Below are 20,389 nucleotides of genomic sequence, written 5' to 3'. Positions count from 1 at the left end.
TTTAAATTTAACTTAGGAATAAATCTGACTTTTAGAATAAAAAATTTCTTAGTTTTATGTTCCTTTTATTTCAAGAAAGGTTCCATCAGTTGTAAAAACTTTTGACGCACTTGATTTATTTTTAAAATATTCGGATAGACTGTTGCCATTTGGAGTCATATGAAAAGAAACACCAAAGTCAAGAAGCCAAGGAAAGTTACCTCGATCAGAGAAGGATGAAACCGCTGCTCCAGTTGAGGCTTCTGATGAGGAGGAAGCTCCTTTGATAAAGGGTTGGATAATCTCCATTAATTGAGCCATAGAAACCGGTGCATCTTGATCTTTGAGTTTCGATCTAGCAGTCACAACTCTCTTTTCTCTGAGCTCTTTTAGCTTAGGACACTGAAGCCTATAGTGCCCTGGTTCATGACAATGGTGGCAAATGACTTTTTTCCTGTCATAATCACCATTCTATTTGTTGAAATGAGGAGGTCTGTAAGAGCGTACATGATTACCCGGTCTAGACACAGCTAGAACAGAATCATCTTCGGATTTTGAAGTATTCTTTCTAATTCTGTTTTCGTCCATAGTTAGTTCCTCTATAGTATCAATAATAGAAGAAACTTTTCCTTGATGAAGAAGAGCCGATTTAGTCGACTCGAATTCCGGTCTCAAACCGTTTATAAATTGATAAAAATGCTCCGTATCAAGTTGTTTTTTACGGAGCTCAATGTCTTCAGGACAATGTGATTTTAGATCTAAAAGAGCCAATTCTTCCCAAAGTTCGAACAACTCATTGTAATATTCTTGAATGATTTTATCTTTTTGAGTCATTGTCCAAACTTTATCTTGTAAATTGCATACATGTGCAATATCTTTAAGGGAATACATATTTTTGAGGTATTCCCAAGCCTTATCGGCATGCTCGAACTTAGCAAGACTAGAGCATTTTTTAATGTCCACGCTATTAATTAGCCATGACATAATTTTTGCATGCTCTATCCTCTACTCTTTTCATAAATTTCTAAAGCCTTGCTCTTCTTCCCTTTCGTTAAAGGAACTTCGTTATCGCCCTCTTTTTTAGTGAGAGATAGTTTAGGTTCTGAATCGGAACCATCCACAATACCCCATAACCCTTTTCTCTAAATGTAGTACTTCATAATCGAAGCCCACATTCCATAATTTGTGTCATTTAGCTTCATGGGTATGATGGTGATTTTATCATTATAATCGACCTTTTACAAGAGTGAAATAATAGAAAAAGAGATAAGAGGCAAAGAGAGTGATGAATACAAACTTTTGTAGCAAGTGTTACTTCAATGCCTCTTTCTTCAAACGAACCTTCTTGAGTCAAGAACAAGGTGATGAAACACCTTTTGCAATTGAGGCACAGAAAACAAGGCAGAAGCTTTTTACGATCTAAGATCGCTACGGCTCTGATACCATGTAATGAAATGGTGACCTTCCACACAAACACTTGAATCCACCACAAGAATGTCTAAAAAGATACTTCAAGTAAAACCCATAAAAGGGTATAAAAGCAAAACACAACAATGAAATAAAAATATCTTTATTAATAACAAGAATGATTAAGAAGCATTTTGGATGATTTACATGGAAGGAGTTCACCCCTATTTATACAAAGAACAAGTGGGGAGAGCTCATTTGGAGCTCTCCCAAGAAAGAGACATTGGACTCTAGTCCAACGGCTCTTATTATAGTTGTTGGACTAGAGTTCAACCACTATATCTCAGTCAAGTTCCAACTGAAACTTGACTGAAAAGGGTATCTAGTTCCTATTGAACTAGATACAAACATATAAATAAAAGAAAAAGTAAAACAAACAAACAAATATATATAATAATAAATATAATATTATTATTATTTTATATATTTATATGTTACATTTTAACACACAGTTCATACACATTTTCCTATTCCTCTCTCTCTCCCTACTATTTTAGGTTTTTGGTATTAGTTTTACGTTGAAATCTTAGCTATTTTATAAATATCACAATATCACACCTATATTCTCTTTATGATAGTTAATTGTTAGCATGCAAGGGCTTGTGAAGGTCATGAGTTCAAAGCCACAAGGTTGAAGCCAGGTGTACTCCTAGGTGCATAGGGGAACCTAGGATGTATATGTCTTCTCTTGATATAGTATATGATCATGTGGGAAGAATTCTTAGTATCATGTAGATAAACTTCCTTTTTTTGTTAAGCAGTAAATTTTCTTGTAGTTTCAGTGTAATCTTCCTTTTCATTCCTATATGTAGACTTTGGACATTATGTAAAGTCCTAAATGTTGATCTCTTGCCCGTGGAAGTACACTAGTGTCCCTTTTGTGCAGTATCCATCCAAATTTCCATTAGATACACTAGATCTTAATCCAGGATCCAAATGAGATACGATGGAGTAGGGATCTGAAATGTAAGTGGTAACACTGGATATGTCAATGAAGGTTGAAGTCAATCTTTTCGTTTTCTGATAGGCAAGCTGGGGTTGGGCAGTCTTCTACCAGTTCATTAATAATAACAAAGTGTGCTTATAACATCATGAATACAAGTTGCAGTAATTTATATACCAATTCAGGGAGTTTGTCTATCCAAGTACAGTCCTGAGCTAATACAATTAATCTGACTAAATCTCTCATTAAAGAGCTACAATCTTGGGGACCTGCTCAATGTAAACCTAATTACATTGAAATGTTATATCAATTATCATTTCTTATCCGTTGGTATAACATATTTCTCTCATCCCTTGACTCTATCATGAACATGCAATTCTCTTCTAGAGCCTAGGAACTCGCTGCTATGTTAGAAAGAAGAATCAATGTTGTAAGTATCGTACCATATCATACGATACGGTACAATATGTATTGTATTTACTCTAACAATATGATACACACTTGTATCACAATACGGGTGTGTATCATATCCGTATCGGGTGTATCATATGATACACCTCTATATTGTATTGTATTGTATTGTATCACACAATACATGGTAAATCTTGCCATACACTTTATGCGCACTTTAAAAGAGCAAAAACTTTTTTTTTTTACTTTGGGTTTTAAAGAACTTTCTAGGGCCGATTTCTCCATTTGTGTAGAGGCCATTACCCACACACCCATAGGAGACTTGAGAGGGTTTTGGGATCCGATTCTTGCTCAAGGAAGATGCCTTTGTGGTTTTCTCGCGTAAGAGTGCATTTTTTTCCAATTTTCACTCAAGTGAGATAAGGTAAAAAATGCTCGTTCTTTGCTTCATTTGTGTATGATTGAAGTTGAAAGAGGGTAAGCTCTTTTTTTTAATGTTTTTAAAAGATATAACTTTTAGTTTTTTACTCATAATCTCATTTTTTGTGCCCTTAGAACTCAAAATTTGTCCTTAAGTGTGTTATTGAGCTTTGTTTTACATCTTTGTAGTAATTAGATTTAGTAATCCATTCTTTAGGAGGTCAATGGAGGGTGGAGGTCTTGGAGGATGCCTCTCAAAGGATTCTACATTGAAATATTGTACAGTTGATTTGGAGGATTGCATAGATTTAAATGTTATGTTGTGGGGCATAACAACTCTACTATAAAATTATGTACACATCACATTCCTTTTGATATTAGTGTTGAGCTTCTTACTAGTCTTATAGAAGATAAAAGACACAAATACACTTAACATTTGTGGGAGAAACTGATTCAGAAAATGAAGATGATCCATCATCTCAAGCCACTGAATGATGCAATAAATGAAGGAAATCATTGAGTTGAAGTTTGATATTGAAGATGACTTTTATATATAGACATATGTTTTTGAATGTTTAGTTAAATATATTGTGCTATTAAACATTAATTTTTTTGTATTGTTAAATGTATTGTGCAATGCGTGTTGTTAAATGTTTAATGACATATCTATGTTTAGTTAATTTTATTACATAAATATATTGTGTTCTTATATTCTATGATTTTTTTGTTTTTTTCCAGATTTTTTTAGATTTTTAAAGAATTTTGTAGGGAAATTTATGATTTTTTATGATAAAATACATATCCTACTTTGGGCTTGACCGATACAGGTTACGATCCACTACTTACAACCTTGAGAAGAATGACCAACTTTTCCATGATTTTTTATGTGGACAAGATTGATTGAGGTTATTTTCTTTTATCATAGAGTGGTGCAGACCCAGTTTGATGTGAACGTCAAGGTGTTTAGGTCCGACAATGAGGGAGTATTTTATGGGGATCTTTACTTATATTAGTAGGAAGAAAGGAATCGAGTGACCAACGTTTTGTGCCTAGATCCCCCAATATAATGTATTTGCTGAGGAAGATTTGTCATCTCTTGGAAGTCACCAGGGCTTCATGCATTAACCAACCCCTACTTACCTCAACGTTCAAGCTGATCATTCGAAATATGAATGAAATCCCTTCTGGATGATTCAACAATGATATTATTAGATTTATCTAGTAGCTGCAACACGTCTGGCAACCAATCTCATTCTCTATGATGTGACACCTCCTTTGCACCATATCACCACTGACAAATTCCCAGACCGATCTCTTTAGTAAAACCCACCTGCCAGCATGGGGTCAGCATGCCCATTATTTGATCAATTATATTTCCAACTTTTGTGTAGAAACTCTGCATCTCATATGAATGTCACATGTTTGAAAATCTGCTTACTGGTAATAAGGCAGTTGAAGGAAAGATGAGATGGATGTCTTCAAGGCTTTATGATAAAAAGTACACTTGCTAACAATAGCCACGCCATGCTAAGCCAATCTATCATGTGTGGGAAGACAATCCTCCAGCACAAACTTGAGAATCAAAACTGCGCTAAGAATATAGTTTTTGCCATCAGATGAACTTGCTCTAGTGAAGTACATCTCCTTTTTCGTGCACAAATTGTTTTGTCCATCACATCTCATCCATCTTAGGAACATTCCAAGATTGATTTGCTAGAAGCTCTGAGTTCACCCATTACCTGCATGGTATCATCAACTAGTTAGCTTAAGGGAGAATTAATACAATCAAGCATGTTTGCTATTGCAAGATGATGGAGTTGTTGGTATAGCTGAACATTTAACTTGCAGTTAAAAAGGCAAATCAGTGAGTAGTGACAACCATGGGTCAAGCAATATCTCCACTGCTAAGCCATCACTGTCTGTTCACTTGGCTCTTTAAGGATTTTCATTTTCATCTCAGCTTTTATGCTTTTCAAGCCCAAGATCCCAAGGAATTCCTGATAAGAAACCATTAAATACTATTCAAAGTAACTTTGTTGAAAGACACTCGCCCATGCTAGCTTCGAAAGGCAACTCGTATCCAAACTATGTGGATCGCATAGGGCCAGACCATCCGCTTCTCTAGGCTTGCAAGCTGAGACCCAAGCTAGAAGGTGAATATACCTATTGTGTGCATTCACATCTAAAAGTTTCAAAAGGATCAGATTTTCTCTGAATCCAAACATCGATCCAACATAAGATATTGATCAGAATCTAAATATAATCTGATTAAGAAAATCCAAATTCATTTCAAATATATATATTCAAACCTTGGATTCATATCCAGGAATATGATTCCAATCCCAACATATATTTGAGCCTTAATAGATCCATACCCAGAAATAACGTGTCACATTTGGATCAGACATCTAGCCAAACTCTAATCCATTTGCACTTGTAGGTAGAGGGCCAAGAGGAAAATATTTATCTTCTTGGAGGGTGCCATGGCATAGTGAAGCCATGAAGAAACAGCGCTTGTTTGAAAGACTCAACTTTGCATATCTTTTGGGTTTTCTCTTTCTTTAGGGAGGTGTTCAACTTGACCTGGAGTGGGTAACATTGACCTGATAGGTATGTACCAGCAGGTTGTGTTTTATCGCTCCTTGGATAGAAATAAAGGGCATAAATATGAGTACTTTTCGAAATGGTGGCGACCACTTGCTTAGAAAAAAAATAAGAGGGATTTTGAGGACTTGGAAAGAGATACAGTAAGATTCATTAGGGCATAGCAATAGTGAAAAGAGTGAAATGGGGGAATTTGGACTTGGAATGGATTGGGGATGAGGAGACTTTGGACAACTACGACACCCTTGCACTGGAATTCTTTTTACTGTTTGTCATAGTGTGGTATTTTACGTTCTTCCCTTTCTTTTCTTTGCTCCATAGTATGGTGACTTCTTGTTGCCTTGCTTTTCTCTATTAAAACTTACTTTCCTTTCAGAAAAGGAAAATGCTCGTGCCGTTGAAGTTATAAATGAAGCAGAAATGTAAGTGTTTTTGAAGTAAAACATCAAAATTATCAATATATGAGAAATTTCCATTTTGGTCGTGGGCATTGTGGAGTGCTCCCCCCCCTCTCTCTCTCTCCCTTTTTCTCCCTCTCTCAAACCTACATTCATGGTTGGGTAGCTTAGACTATAATTTGAAGTGATGGTCAAACAATATCTTTTTGAAGTTTAACCTAATTGATTCAGCGTTGGTTATGTGAAATAGTTTTAAGATCATGTGACTTTAGGGTACTTGTTTTACTGATAGTAAAAAATAACATTTTGTTGGTACTGTTATACATTCTCACAGCATTCATGTTGCTCCCAATAAAATTAGTTGTAAGTGCTTTAAAACTATTGTAATGGAATCAAGAAATAGGAACATGATGGGATTATTTAACTTTGACCATTTTGCCAATATTGATCTTTTTGAAATGCAAATTATAACTTGATTTCTTATTGTATAATAGGGTCAATATTTGGTACTAATGAAGGTACGGAACCATTGAGTACAGCTCATGTTTTTTCCGTATATCCAACCTTACAGGTGTGATCTACATGGTTTGTTTAGTAAGAAATGAGCTTTTAATCATGTGAATTGTGACATATAAGCAAGTTTTTAAGGGTTTCAAAAATCAACCGACCCAAAATGTACCAAAACTTTACAACTCAAAAATCATGTTCATATGTCAGAAAAACATGATCCAAGGTTTTATCCTTGACAAACAAACCATGTTGAACTCATGTATGTGGTCACATCAAGTTGATGCAGCTGGTGCCTACGACTTCCAGCTCAACAGTTCGATGCCTTTGTTAGTACCAAATATTAACCCTGTATAATATGCTCAATTGCATGCTTCTAGTACTGTTGCTTCTTTTAAAATACCATATACTTTGCCTTGTTGATTGGCTGAAATTGTCATCAGATATCCTGCAAACATTACCCTTTTACGTGGGAATCATGAAAGCAGGCAACTGACTCAGGTATTATCAATATCACCACTGTACCTCCTACTAGTTTTGACCTTATTAGATTTCAGCTTATAATCTTTATAGCTTAAAGAACATATCTTTATGGTAATGCTGTTTGCTATGAGGTTACTGCCCCTCATTTTCTATTCTCTTTCTTAGGCATGCATGTTTCTCATATTGTTTCCTGTCTTTTGCATCTTAAATCGTCTTTGTTCATGCAAATTTCATGTTTGGTGAAACTAATATGTTACAATGTTACGGCAAAAGTATAAGTGTTTAAGGCAGGGAATCCTGCTTGTATGCATAATTGATGAAGATTCCTTGAAATGCCTCTTTTCCTTCTAGACCAATTTAGAACCCTTGTGTATGAAAATTCTTGCTTTGAATGATAATGCACTAAGTTCTCCTTCTCAGTTGCAAATGCCGCATATTTGCGTCGAGTTTCAAGGAAAAGCTTGATTTCAATTTCCAACAAGTTTGTCAAAGATTTTCTCTCTTTTTATAATAGAAGCAAGATGCATGGAAATCAACTGAATGCAACTAGAATAAAGCATTGTAGTAACTTTTTGACTTCATTTCAACTGAGCATGGCTGTCATACATTATAACGAATAAAAGATTAAGGTACTAGCGGCATCACAGACTAAGGGCAGGAAGGAATTTGCATCTTCTTGGAGAAACACAAATGAGCATCATATGAAGTTCTCTCTGATGATTCTTACTCTTTTTGTGATTAGGCCTCTTAGTTCTATGGTACTATAACAAGTAGTCTAGACATTGGAGTAGATAAAAAAGCAAGGGGTGAAACGCCCCAAAATTTTAATCCTAAAATTTCAGAGAAAACCTTTTTTTAAACAACAGAAACAACTTTTTTCTTTGGGTTAAACATTCTGGGCATTAAAGTATAATCAATTATCACCAGTTTCAATAATTTAAAATACATATCAGAGTATTTTGATAACAATACTTATTTTTTCAAAACTATTTTCGGGAAAGGAAAAGACTGGCTCTCGACGCCGCCCAAGCATTCCGCATTCGCTTTGTAGTTGCACATCATAATCTACCTGGAACCTTATAAAATGGGCCAGACTCATGAAAATCTAGTAGAAAATAATATCCTTGCAATAAATGCACGATATCAAAATGCGTTTAAACACGATATCATATCTTAATCGTGAAATACATTTTTTAGCAGATAATAACATAAAATCATGCTAACAACAAAATAGCAGGTCAATTTAATGCACATCTATTTATGCTAAGATTCACATAAATACAATAATTTATTCATATGCATGAACATTTACAAAATGCATGAACATTTACAAAATGCCTAAACTTACCATTCCACTGTTGTGAGTCCTTCATGCATGAATAACTTCTTATCTTCACTTATTGTTTTCTTGCTTAAGTAAACATGTCATGTTCTATCTATATGCAATTCACATTCTTGTTTCACTTGTCAATATCGGTCTATGGGTACGACAGAGACTCTCCTAGATGGAGATACGACCTAGGTTTGTATTTTTAAACATTTGTGTCTTATTAGCCTGCATGACGCCCCAACTGTGCATACTCTGGAGAAGAAATATAATTTTATAAAGAGAGTTCTTAACTTCTGCAATCCCGATATATCAGATTTTCCTCATAAGTCTTACCTACCACACCGCACACAAATCATGGTATTTCTCCCGGTTATTGGTCTTGTGGATGGGGGATACAAGAAACCTTTCATGCTAAGCCAAATATCCCACAGAACCGTCAGTACCTTGCTTACTCTCTCAATAAGCCACAAAAGAATTTATTTTATTTTTTATTTCTTAATTAACTCTCTTGTTAATAGTGTCAATGCAAACATGCAACCACATTGAGGGTTCATATGCAACAATATTCATGGCACTCAATGCATGCTTTCGATTAGTCTCTACCATAAAATTAATATAATAATGCATTCAATATGCATGTACACAATCAAATTAGGCTAATTATTGATATTTAGGCATGCCCAATACAACAAATAATGAAATGCATTTAACATGCATATCAGTCTAATATCCTATTTAAGTATCAACAAACATGCTGTAAAAAGTAAAATATAACCTGACATTAACATATGTCATACTGTGCAGTTCGGATCCTTGTTAACCTGATTTTGGAAAACCCAAAAAAAAATCACAGGTACCAGATTTAACTGTTAAAACTGTACTGGGATTGCTCCATCATCTTAGGAACAAAGTCCAAGAAATAAAATTGCAAAATTCGTTGTAATAAAATCAGAAAAATTTTGGGACTTTACCCTGTTCAGAAAAAATATCAGATAGCTTGTTAACTGCAAAAATTTAATCCGGTTTGAGAAATTTCTCAAGATTTACAGCAAAATCTTTTGACAAAATCCTTTTTACATAATCTTTTTATACATGTTGCCTTACACCTAGATTTTTCACAATTTATTTTGATCAGTTTTGATTAAGGTTTTAGAGCTTTCAAAATCTTTGGTCGGATAAGTCCTACTGATAGAGCAGAAAATGTGTGCTTTGTTGCAATGGATGTTTCGACCTTCAAATTGAACTAAACGGGACAAAATAAGATTCTAAATTCAAACCCTTGATGTATAGAACACTCCAGTATTTTTATTTTTATTTATTGACCTCATTTTTATAGAGATATTGTTTTTTTTAGACTAGTTGAAACAAAAAAATGAGAACATATTAACCAAGATCCAAACTTATGCAAGATCTATTAAGCAAAAATAAGAAACATGGTGAAACTCATACAATCACGATTTTTAAATGTTCTAAACACATTTACAACATCTTAGAATATTTCTTTTATCATATTTAGGCTAATCTTGCTAAAACATTAACATAATCCAAAAATCACAAAACCTTTATAGAATATCTCAAATACGATTTCATCTATGCAAGAATCATAAGAGACATAAAAATAATATGGAATCATGGATTATTTATGCCATAACATGTTTAATCACGTTATACATGTCCTAATCTACCACATCTGGTCAGATAAACTTTTTTTATCATAAAACATCATAACCCTAAAACGTTTTTGGCAAAACCTTCTTCAAAATGATGTTCGCATATTTTTAACTAAGATCTATGCAAGAGACATATTTATAGCATCAAGATCCATGGAAAAACACTAAAAAACATGCTTCTACATTCATTATTCATGTTGAACAATCAAATAAAATACTGATCTATTTATTCACATGATTTTTGCTTTTTAGGGTTGCGAAACTAGTCTTGTCCAAATCGTTTTTTCAAAATCGATCTTACAAAATACCTTTTTGAATTTTTTTTCATGGAGATCTAATTACCATAGATGTTCTAAGCATAGATTACACGAAGATCCAAGCCATGGATCAAAAAGAGGGTATGCTAATGCATCTCGAAATCAAACATCATAAAACTAGAGATTCTCTACCGAAAACATGCTTTTCACAATGACACTGTCGCTTTTTCCTCCACTCGTACCTTTTTTCAGGCTGGATTAGACCTTCACCAAGGTGGTTGCAAGTCTTTAATTGAGGACTGGACTTTTCTAATGGTTTGGAGGAAGAAGGAGATGCGAGGAAGAAGAATGGTTATATGAAGGGTCTTTATTTATAGATGGGCTTAAGCAAGAGTCTCATATCTAATATAAGAGATTAATATATATTAATTTCTTTTATTAATAAAATAAGTAAATAAATTATGGGTCATAACTTATTAAATTTCGAAATTGATTAAGCTATAGAAGAAAAGTGGGGTCTTCTTACCTGATTTGGGCTCTAGTGACATTGTAACCTTTCGAGAGGCCTACAAACCCAAAGACTCAACAAAATTGTATGTTAAATAGTTGATTTGATAGCCCTCGAAATGTAAATCGTCGTGGTAGTCTTTTAGATTTAATCGTGTCTTTTAGATTTAATCGTGCACACGGATCAACAAGAAAATTTAGTCAATGCCGAAAAATGTTGATTTTTGAAGTACAATTAGGTATGAACTTCGGTCGATGATAAAATACACAAATCAATACCAATTTGGTCGTGTAGATAGTTGATTTTGATGGCCTCGAAATGAGGAACGTCGAAGTTGACTCCGATTTAATAGGTAAGGTACCGATCGGTCAAAATTTTTGCCGAAACCATAGTAACGTTGTTGTGAACGTCCCACCCTATGGGTTCAATCCAATGAGATTTTATCAAAATATCCTGAGTTATATATCCAACCCAATTCATCCCTAATTAGGTCCAAATATCATGAATTATATTTAACCTGATTGAGTTGGATCCAAATATCATTAGTTAAATCCACTACCTAATTTAAGGTCCAAATTCATATTTAATCCAAATCTGAATTGGATTCAAATTCTAAAGTTTGGATCTGAATATGATCTATCCAAGATCCATAATCTAAAAATATACAAATAATTGACTTTCTTGTTTAGTCCACATTTTAAAATTTACAATTATTCTTGCAATGTTCTTTATAACTTGAGACTTAATTTCATAATATTTTGAAATCAAGAAATTCAAGAAAACCAAGAAATTGCATTCATGTCATAGATGCAGATAAAGTTCATCATTTATACATTTTAATTGCCAAAGAAAAAACTTGGATTTTACAAGGGGAGGCTCTTATGAAATATTTTTTATGAGAAAAAGGTGTCTTGGAGGGAATTCTTTACCACATTACAACATTAGGCCCCATTTTCACATTTACTTTGGCACTATAGAATTGAATAATGCATGGAGATATTGAGATAAATGAAAGTCTTTCATTGTTTGTGTCATACTTGTTGGTGGCTTTATATGTGATTCTACGGCGGATGACCACTTGTATGGTCTGACAAATGCTCATCTGGATAAGCTTGTGAACTAAGTTGAGGTTGATTCCTCAACTATTTGTAATTATAAAAACTCGAATAAAATGTTTATGATGGAACTCTCTCCTTTGATAAAGACAGTTGTATTGCATGCTCCAAATAAGGACCAAAATAATAGTACACTACTTAAAAGTTTTTCATAAATGGTTGATAAACCCAAAGAGAAAGTTTTTGGTGCACTGATGTTTGGAAAATTGCATGTGTTTGTTTCTTAAGCTTTGATTGAATTGGTTCTAGCATTCTGCAGTGGTATAGAAGTTGTACCTGGAGGTCCTTTATTGGATAAAAAGTACCAATGCTTGTCCACATGCTCTTAATATGCTGCAAATTTACATTTTTCCTAATATGTTTTCTCGTCGCATGTCATTAGGTCTATGGTTTTTATGACGAGTGCCAGAGGAAATATGGCAATGCAAATGCGTGGCGGTATTGCACAGATGTCTTTGATTACCTGACCCTATCAGCAATTATTGATGGAAGTGTAATTTCTTTCCCCATGCATATCTTAGCAGTTCAGGAAGTTAGCAGCTTTGTTTGAGCTCGCTCGTTATTCATTTTGAATATTTTTTCTTACCATTTTAGGTTCTTTGTGTGCATGGCGGTCTCTCTCCAGACATTCGAACAATAGATCAGGTTTTTCTTTGTTCCATCTTTCATAGTCCAAGTAAATTGATGACTCGTTTTAGTGGTGTAGTGCCATCACACTGGGATGATTAATGTGATTGTGTTATAACTAATCGACTTCTTGAAATTCCTTGCTTTTTAGCATCTAAAGTCTAAAGACTCTAAACAGCTTTTACATATGTGCTAGTGTAAAATCAATGTTGAAAAAATCAGCACATGTTTGTATTAAACAATTTTAAACCTTGGAATTACTTCTCATTTCACATTTGTTTCATTCACCGTCCTTATGGACATCTTTTTGTTGTATGGGCATTTTTTTTTATTTGTTGGGATTTCCTTGGATATAATGATTTGAAAAATCTTAAAATGGTTTTTTCAGATTAGGGTCATTGAAAGAAATTGTGAAATCCCACATGAAGGACCCTTCTGTGATCTGATGTGGAGTGACCCAGAAGAGATTGAAACTTGGGCTGTTAGTCCACGGGGTGCAGGGTGGCTTTTTGGGTCAAGGGTTACATCAGAGGTATCTATGAGTGTTTGTTTGCTCAATGAGATTAATGTTGATGTTTATTCTAAGAGCTAAAGCTGTATGAACATTGCTTTGTTTTTGTAGTTTAATCATATAAACAATCTGGAGCTGGTATGTCGGGCGCACCAACTGGTCCAGGAGGGTCTCAAGTACATGTTTCAAGACAAGGGCCTGGTAACGGTGAGTAATCCTCGGAATTCATTACCCTGTCATATTCTGAGCTCACCTTGGTTTTGCAGGTGTGGTCCGCTCCAAATTACTGTTACCGCTGTGGAAATGTAGCATCTATCTTGAGCTTTAACGAAAACATGGTATTCTTTACCTTCAAAACCCTAGTTTAACTTTGCTCATAGTTTCTACTCCAGGACCGTTGACTTTTGGTGGCTTAAATGTGGCACTGAATTTTGTAACATGTGTGTGTGGAGAGAGAGAGAGAGAGAGAGAGAGAGAGAGAGAGAGAGAGAGAGAGAGAGAGAGAGAGAGAGAGAGAGAGAGAGAGAGACTGCCTACACCCTTAAGGTGCAAACAGCCATTGAATGGGTGTTTTCAGCTTTTTTTTTTCTTTTTCTTTTTGGAAATCTGATCGTGGGCATATATCTACGTGTTTGATTTTATGGGAATTGTTCTTGGATAATCCGATTCTGACATTTAGGCAGGTTTTTAGTCTTTAAAAATGATTTCCCCAAATTTTTTCATAAATATTTGAGACTTGAAAAAACATAATTTTTTGTTCAAAAAACATGTTCCAATTGTGGATTCCTAGCAAATGAACTATCTGAACATATCTACGGGGTCAGATTTGTGAAAACGCCCAGAAAGCCCTGTTTGATTCTTTTTCTTGTCTTTCATAATCTTTTCTCATCCACACCAATGTTAAAATCGGTCTGAATCGGTGAATTCAGATCGAATCGGTCCAATGACGATTCTAAAGGGGGCCGATTCAATTCAATTTTTAAAATGTTTTTTAAGGGGGTTAAAAATTGTTTAATATTTTTTATTGCTTAATGACATGAGACATCTGATGATAAAAAGTCAATTTACAAATTATTCGATTTGATTCTTAGGTGTTTTTTCAAGAAATTGATTCACTTAGTGAACTGATTTTAACATTGATCCACACTTAATTTCTTTACTTCTCTCTCTCTTTCTCATATATATATATATATTATGGGAAGTCGGATCATCACTATCACTATATTAGTGAAGCCCTTTTGGATCCGACCAGACTTCACTTGGCTGAATACGATATGGACACGTGGTTACAATAATATGGAAGCTGTGTCAGACAGGGACATGGCTGCATTCACGCACATTTAATTGTTTATGTTCAAATTTAGAGTATAATTTTATAAAAGCGTCATAATCATCTTCAAAATTTGGCATTTGTTTTTATCAATTTCTAAAATTTCTATCATTGTACTTTTCTCTTTTCATTTGTGCTTTATTTTGGAATATCCAGGAGAGAGAGGTAAAGTTCTTCACAGAGACAGAAGAAAACAATGCAATGAAAGGGCCAAGGACAGGAGTACCCTATTTCTTGTGAGAAAGATCGATTCTTTGCCTCTGAGTTTCCATCTCCTGTAAATTAGGCTGACCTGCGGGGATTCATTGTGCTACGGAAGGCAGATGTTAAAAGAGCCTCAGAGACATCATCAATTGCCCAGTACATTTCTTATTTGTTAGCCGAAATCCTGTTATGTGCTTCTTGCTGCCTCTTCCAGCGGTTTTGGAAATCTCTCTTTTGTATATCTGTTCTATTTATCAACTATCCTGCTGTTTCTTGTACGTTTAGTAGTTTGTATGTTAATTTCAATTTTAGAAGTTCAAACGTGTTTGTTAATGTCCAGTTTAGAAGTCCAAACAAGCAAATGCACTCTTAACATATTGTTGTGATTGGCATGGCTATCAGTTGGAATTCAGATTTTTGCCACCAATTCGGTTTGCTGATTTCAGTTCTGTCTGGCTTTTTCTCTGTATAATTTTCAGGATCTGTTATTCATATTTCTCAACCTTTTTATTGTTTTTAGAGTTTTAGATACCTAAATTAGTGCTAGTTTAACAGTCCATCTATTCGGCTTGATGGTTTGGAGGTTGGAGCCTATTCATGGTTCGCACTGTTGAAGACCTATATATATGTAATTGTTATTGCTGCGATGAAGAAAACACTACTACCAAAAACCCCTGTGGGTTTTGAACTCATGTCATTCACAAGTTTCCCCTACCAGATGATCCGAGTCCTTGGGGGCAAAAGACCAGTAAAATTGTGATAGTTACAACTCCTTTATTTTGTGTTCAACTTTTAATACTGGTGTGTCGTCTTTTTACTGCTTTCGTTTCCTTCGTTGCACTACCTGCACCATTGACAGGCTGCACATTTGACTCGAGCAGAATCTCTGTAGCCAAGAAATAAAAGGAAATGAAAAGATGGCACAAGTGTCTTATAAAGAAAAGATCTATTATATGTAAGCAACAAAAAAAAGGGAAATGGCCGTACTGAATGGGTAGCTTGACATGTTTTTCAAAATGCCTTACAATTTTCTATATTATTTTCATGTTTAAAAGCATAAATATATAGATTAAAAAAGATTTATACCTTTTGCACGTGAAATTTCTCCTGTATATGTGATCTTTCTCTCAAATATGTGATTGTTTTTTGTGTAACAGTATTGTTTTTAGATTTGTATCTTTTTTATTTAATGTTGAAAACTTGTTTGTTTATTGTTGAAAAGTTGAGACATAATTTTCATGTTTTGAGTACTCTTTTAAGGTTTCTGATTCTGAGTTCTAAAATCAAAATAGAAATATGCTTTGCAAGTTAGAACAAATAATCTTTCTTTTTAGGATGTTTTGACTTTGAAAATAAAGGATTTTTGAAACAATAGAAAATAACAAAACAAATTAAACAAAAATATCTTGTCACTACTGCCATCAAGATCATATTGATCTAATGAGCGGTTGGGGAGAAATGTCATATGAAGGATACACTGTTCCTAAGCTTTACGAAATAGATTTTTAAAAAATAGTTTTGATAAAAATGGTTTATTTAAATCAGACATCAAATAATAAAAACTGGCTCGCACGAGTGGGAAAGTCTGGGTCGATCTCAAGGAACGGGAGAAAACTTTGTATTCTACAGAAAACTAGTATACTCTTAATTGTTTTGAAAAATAAAAAAATTAATTAATTAATTAACTAAGAGTATGGTCCTTTGCGAAGTGCTTAAACAAATAAAAATAATAAAGTGATCTTATTATAAACTCAATGAATTAAATAAAATAAACTTTAAGCTAAAAATACAAGAAAATGGGTCTTCAATGCTTGAGCTTCTAGTTTCTTTGTATCTTCACTGTTTCTCTCTTTTGCTTGTTCTCAAACTTTATTGATTGATTAAGGCCTTTTCTGAGGGCTCGAAGGGCCTTTTGAGGAGACTTTTTGGGGACCTCGGATGACTTTTAAGGGGTACTTTTAAGAGCTTACTGCATGTTCAATCGCTTTTCTACAAAACAAAAATTACAAAAAAAAAACAGAACAAAAAAAAATAGACAAAGATTTAATGTTAATTTACTCAAAAATCACAAAAATAAGAATCTAACTAACCTATAATAAACTAACTACATGTAACAAACTATAGCACTAAATGACAAAATAGCAAAACTAACAAACAAAATAATCAATATAACAAACTAATAACAAATTTATGAGACTAACAAACTAACTAAATAACAACTATAAATCAATTTAACTAGATTGAAAACAAGATAAACAAACTATTAAACTAATTAATTATGAAACAAGAAGCCATGGATAGCACTAATTTAATTATGCATAAAATAAGCTAAAACTAATCAATGATTCTAGTTTAAGAAAAATGTGAGTTCAAAACTAGCTAATTAAAACATGAAATATAACTAAACCTACCTAACCTAACTATTCAATTAAACAATTTTTAACCAATAAACTACTTAAATAAGAACACGTGAACTTAACTAAAATGAAAGAATTAATTAAACAAGCAAAACATGAACTACATTAACTAACTAACTTGAAGCAAACAAACGGCTTGTAACGAATACAACTAAGGAAAACACATTTCAACAAACTAATGAAATTTAATCAACGATAGACAAACTAAACTAAACTAAATAAACAAGGCTGTTACTAAACTAACAAGAAATTATACTTTAACTACTTGAAATAAAAATAAACTAGTGGAATCTAACTACACTAACCGACTGTGGACTCAAGATAAACTAATCAACCTACGCTCACATCAACAAAGAGCTGATGCTCCATAAAATAACAACTCTAAACGAATCAAAACACGCTGGCTGGATTTGAATTCAACGTTAACTACTTTCAGCAGCACGCTGGCTGGATTTGAATTCAACATTAACTACTTTCAGCAGCTCGTGTTTATGCCCTTCGTGAACTGCACAACCTTGTATATCTCCACATATATATTTTTGGTATATATATATATATATTGATTCCGGCAACTTGATATTTACATAAAAAATCGACACAAAGAAACATGCTGTAACTTAATATAGATCTTGTAGACCCGCAGGTTCACCCATGTCCCCCCCCCCACACACACAACAAGCAAGTGTTGAGTGCCCCAACTGGTCTTTATGTTCAGCAGATCATTCAGATCGTTGGATGGCTGCTGACGTGATCACACTATGTGTGTTCCAATCCAACTCAAAAGACTAAAAAAAATATTACTCACACGACCAGACAAATAACAATCTACTAATCAGCTATTGCTAAAAATTAATTCTTATTTGATGCTAAATAAACCGACCAAATTGAAAACGATTTACTCTAGATGCTATACACGTGAAGAAGGAAAAATATGTTGTATGCAATGTAGAAAAAAGAAAATCATGATATATGCATTATATGAATGAAAACAAAAAAAAAATCTAATTTATACACCTAATGTAAAGAGAAGAGGGACAATAAGCAAACCGTGTGATTTACCTTCGATAGAGGGGTTGAGAAAAATAAGTGATATTTCCTTTGAGTTGTACGTACTTTCGATGATAGGAACAAGAAGAAGCCGACGATAGCAAGGATTAGAAGCAAGATAAAACAAGAGAAAAAGAAAGAACCGAAGGAGGAATCAACCAAATGTGAAACAGGGGAAGAAGAAAAGATGGGGAGGGAGGCAGAGACCTGCATTTTTCCAGTGAGAAGACACCTTCTATGTTTGAAAAAATAGTATTTATAATAAAAAATTAGGTCACGATTTTTCAGAAGAGGTCTGATTAATTTTCAAAAGACCTCCTCTAAAAAATGTGTTTTCAAAGAGAGGATACTTCTGAACTAAATAAAATAATTATTAAAACTCCTAATCTAATTAAACTATAAATTAACAAGTCTTAAACTAATCAAAATACTAAAAAACACATGGAAGAGTTTAAATATGTGATTTTTTATTTTCAATTTAAAAGTAATTTCTCGAAAATGTTGATAAGAATAATTTTCAATGCAATTTTCACTGGATCATGCATAAAATAGTATGAATAAAATACAAAAAATATGCATGATCAAATTTTCCCATGTTTATCATTTGCTAGTCCTCGAGCAAACTGACCTTATAACGAAAAACAAAAGAAAACTAAAAAAGCAAAAACTTAACTCACTTTCGTAGGAATCATGGTTGCATTTAGCACATGCAACAAGCCCTTTAAACCCTTGGGTTACCCCAATGGACGAGTAAGGTCTCGTGAGGGTTTATACTCACAAACATCTCTGTCATGTATGCATAAGATTTAAATTCAAGAAGCATTAGGCAACTAAGGAGTTTGTTTTCATAAATATTTCATGTCATTACACTTTCAAAACATAATTAGACCCTTTTACATGCCACTACAGAGTAAAACTGTTTCTTTTACTTTTCTAAGAAAAATCATAATTATTTATGCTTTATTCGTAGAAAATCAAATATATACATGTCATTGTTTGTTTCTCCTCACTTATATGTTTTCTGCACTGTTTTTTCAAAAATTATTCCTAAGCAGTGAACTTTTTCTTTCTTGCTCTTGATTTTTCTTTCTTTTTCTTTTTCTAAATTTTTAATTTTTCTACATTTTTTTTCTTTTTGTTGAGCACTATATCAAATTTTCAGTTTTCGTGACCCGTATAACGAGCTTTGAGTCAGTGACTCCCAGGCCAGATGACCTTAGGGCAGCAAATACAAAGTATTCCTCAGACTTAATTGCTCGAGTCACTAGACCTTTTATTTTCATAGTTTTACGTATAGCCTGCTTCTTGTCATGTGCAATATCAACATCTATTAGACTTTCTATATAGTCTATATAATGAGCTTTTGGGCCGGTGGCTCCCAAACCAGATGGCTTTAGGGCACCAGGTGTAAACACCCCTCAGGTTCTACTTGCTTGAACCAAATATGCCACATATATCAACTTCGACAAAGAGGTGATTTTCTTCGTTATCCTTTTCGACATGGAACTCAAACACTTTAACTTGTATCTAAGCCCAGCTACTGAGAAATACGAAGCCATCAACAACTAAACATATGTTTTGTTTTTTTACTTTTTGAGCTCTTATTTTCAATGTTGTTCATTTACTTAGTTTTTTCAACAATAAACTGTGCATATTCATACTTGTGGTTCAAAATAAATTATAACATGCATTTATCATAATTTTTTTGAAATTTACATAAATAATCATGTTTTTCTATATTAGTGTTGAATTTTTTTTTCGTGGGGCTTAAAAATTCTCTAAAAACATTAGATTTTGTAAAGCATTCATATAAGGTCAAACTTCTTCCATAAAAGCTTAATTTTTATAAGTTTTCATCAATGTGCAGATAGATAAACATAAAAAGATTTGGGTGTGTACGTAAACTATACCCTCCCCATGCTTGAATGACACTGTCCTCAGTGGCACTCTCCCATACTTGCATGAACCTATATGAATGCACATGAGAAACAAAAGAAATATGAGGAAAGTAGTAGAAGTTACCTGATCTGCACTGTAGAATCTTACCTAATTCTGCTCTGGAATGGCTCTACAGATATTCCACTTGTCTTAATGTTTACAACTCATAAAAATACACAAACTACATAAAATACAATGCATATATGATCTAACATTCATGCTC

The 20,389-nt window shown here is 33.7% G+C and overlaps 1 protein-coding gene across 3 annotated transcripts in view; it reads left to right on the top strand.

Annotated features, from left to right (window-relative positions):
- The window catches only part of LOC149848908 (phytochrome-associated serine/threonine-protein phosphatase-like), a 30,845-nt gene extending 15,654 nt beyond the window's left edge, over nt 1-15,191 (top strand). Inside the window, exons 4-10 of one of the 3 annotated variants that reach the window (XM_089998056.1) lie at nt 7,173-7,230; nt 12,475-12,585; nt 12,687-12,737; nt 13,108-13,251; nt 13,342-13,431; nt 13,497-13,568; nt 14,717-15,191. In XM_089998056.1, the coding sequence (XP_089854182.1) occupies nt 7,173-7,230; nt 12,475-12,585; nt 12,687-12,737; nt 13,108-13,251; nt 13,342-13,431; nt 13,497-13,568; nt 14,717-14,800 (610 nt within the window). In that variant the 3' untranslated portion in view covers nt 14,801-15,191. Of the gene's footprint in view, nt 1-7,172; nt 7,231-12,474; nt 12,586-12,686; nt 12,738-13,107; nt 13,252-13,341; nt 13,438-13,496; nt 13,569-14,716 lie in introns of all 3 variants that reach the window. The other 2 variants (XM_089998049.1, XM_089998064.1) reach the window with 2 other exon arrangements.
- The last annotated feature ends 5,198 nt before the right edge of the window (nt 15,192-20,389 follow it).

The sequence above is a fragment of the Nuphar pumila genome, chromosome 1 (genome assembly GCF_984573655.1).
Source record: "Nuphar pumila chromosome 1, dmNupPumi1.hap1.1, whole genome shotgun sequence".
Classification (NCBI taxonomy): Eukaryota; Viridiplantae; Streptophyta; class Magnoliopsida; order Nymphaeales; family Nymphaeaceae; genus Nuphar; species Nuphar pumila.
This window is presented reverse-complemented; position numbering and strand designations above follow the sequence as displayed.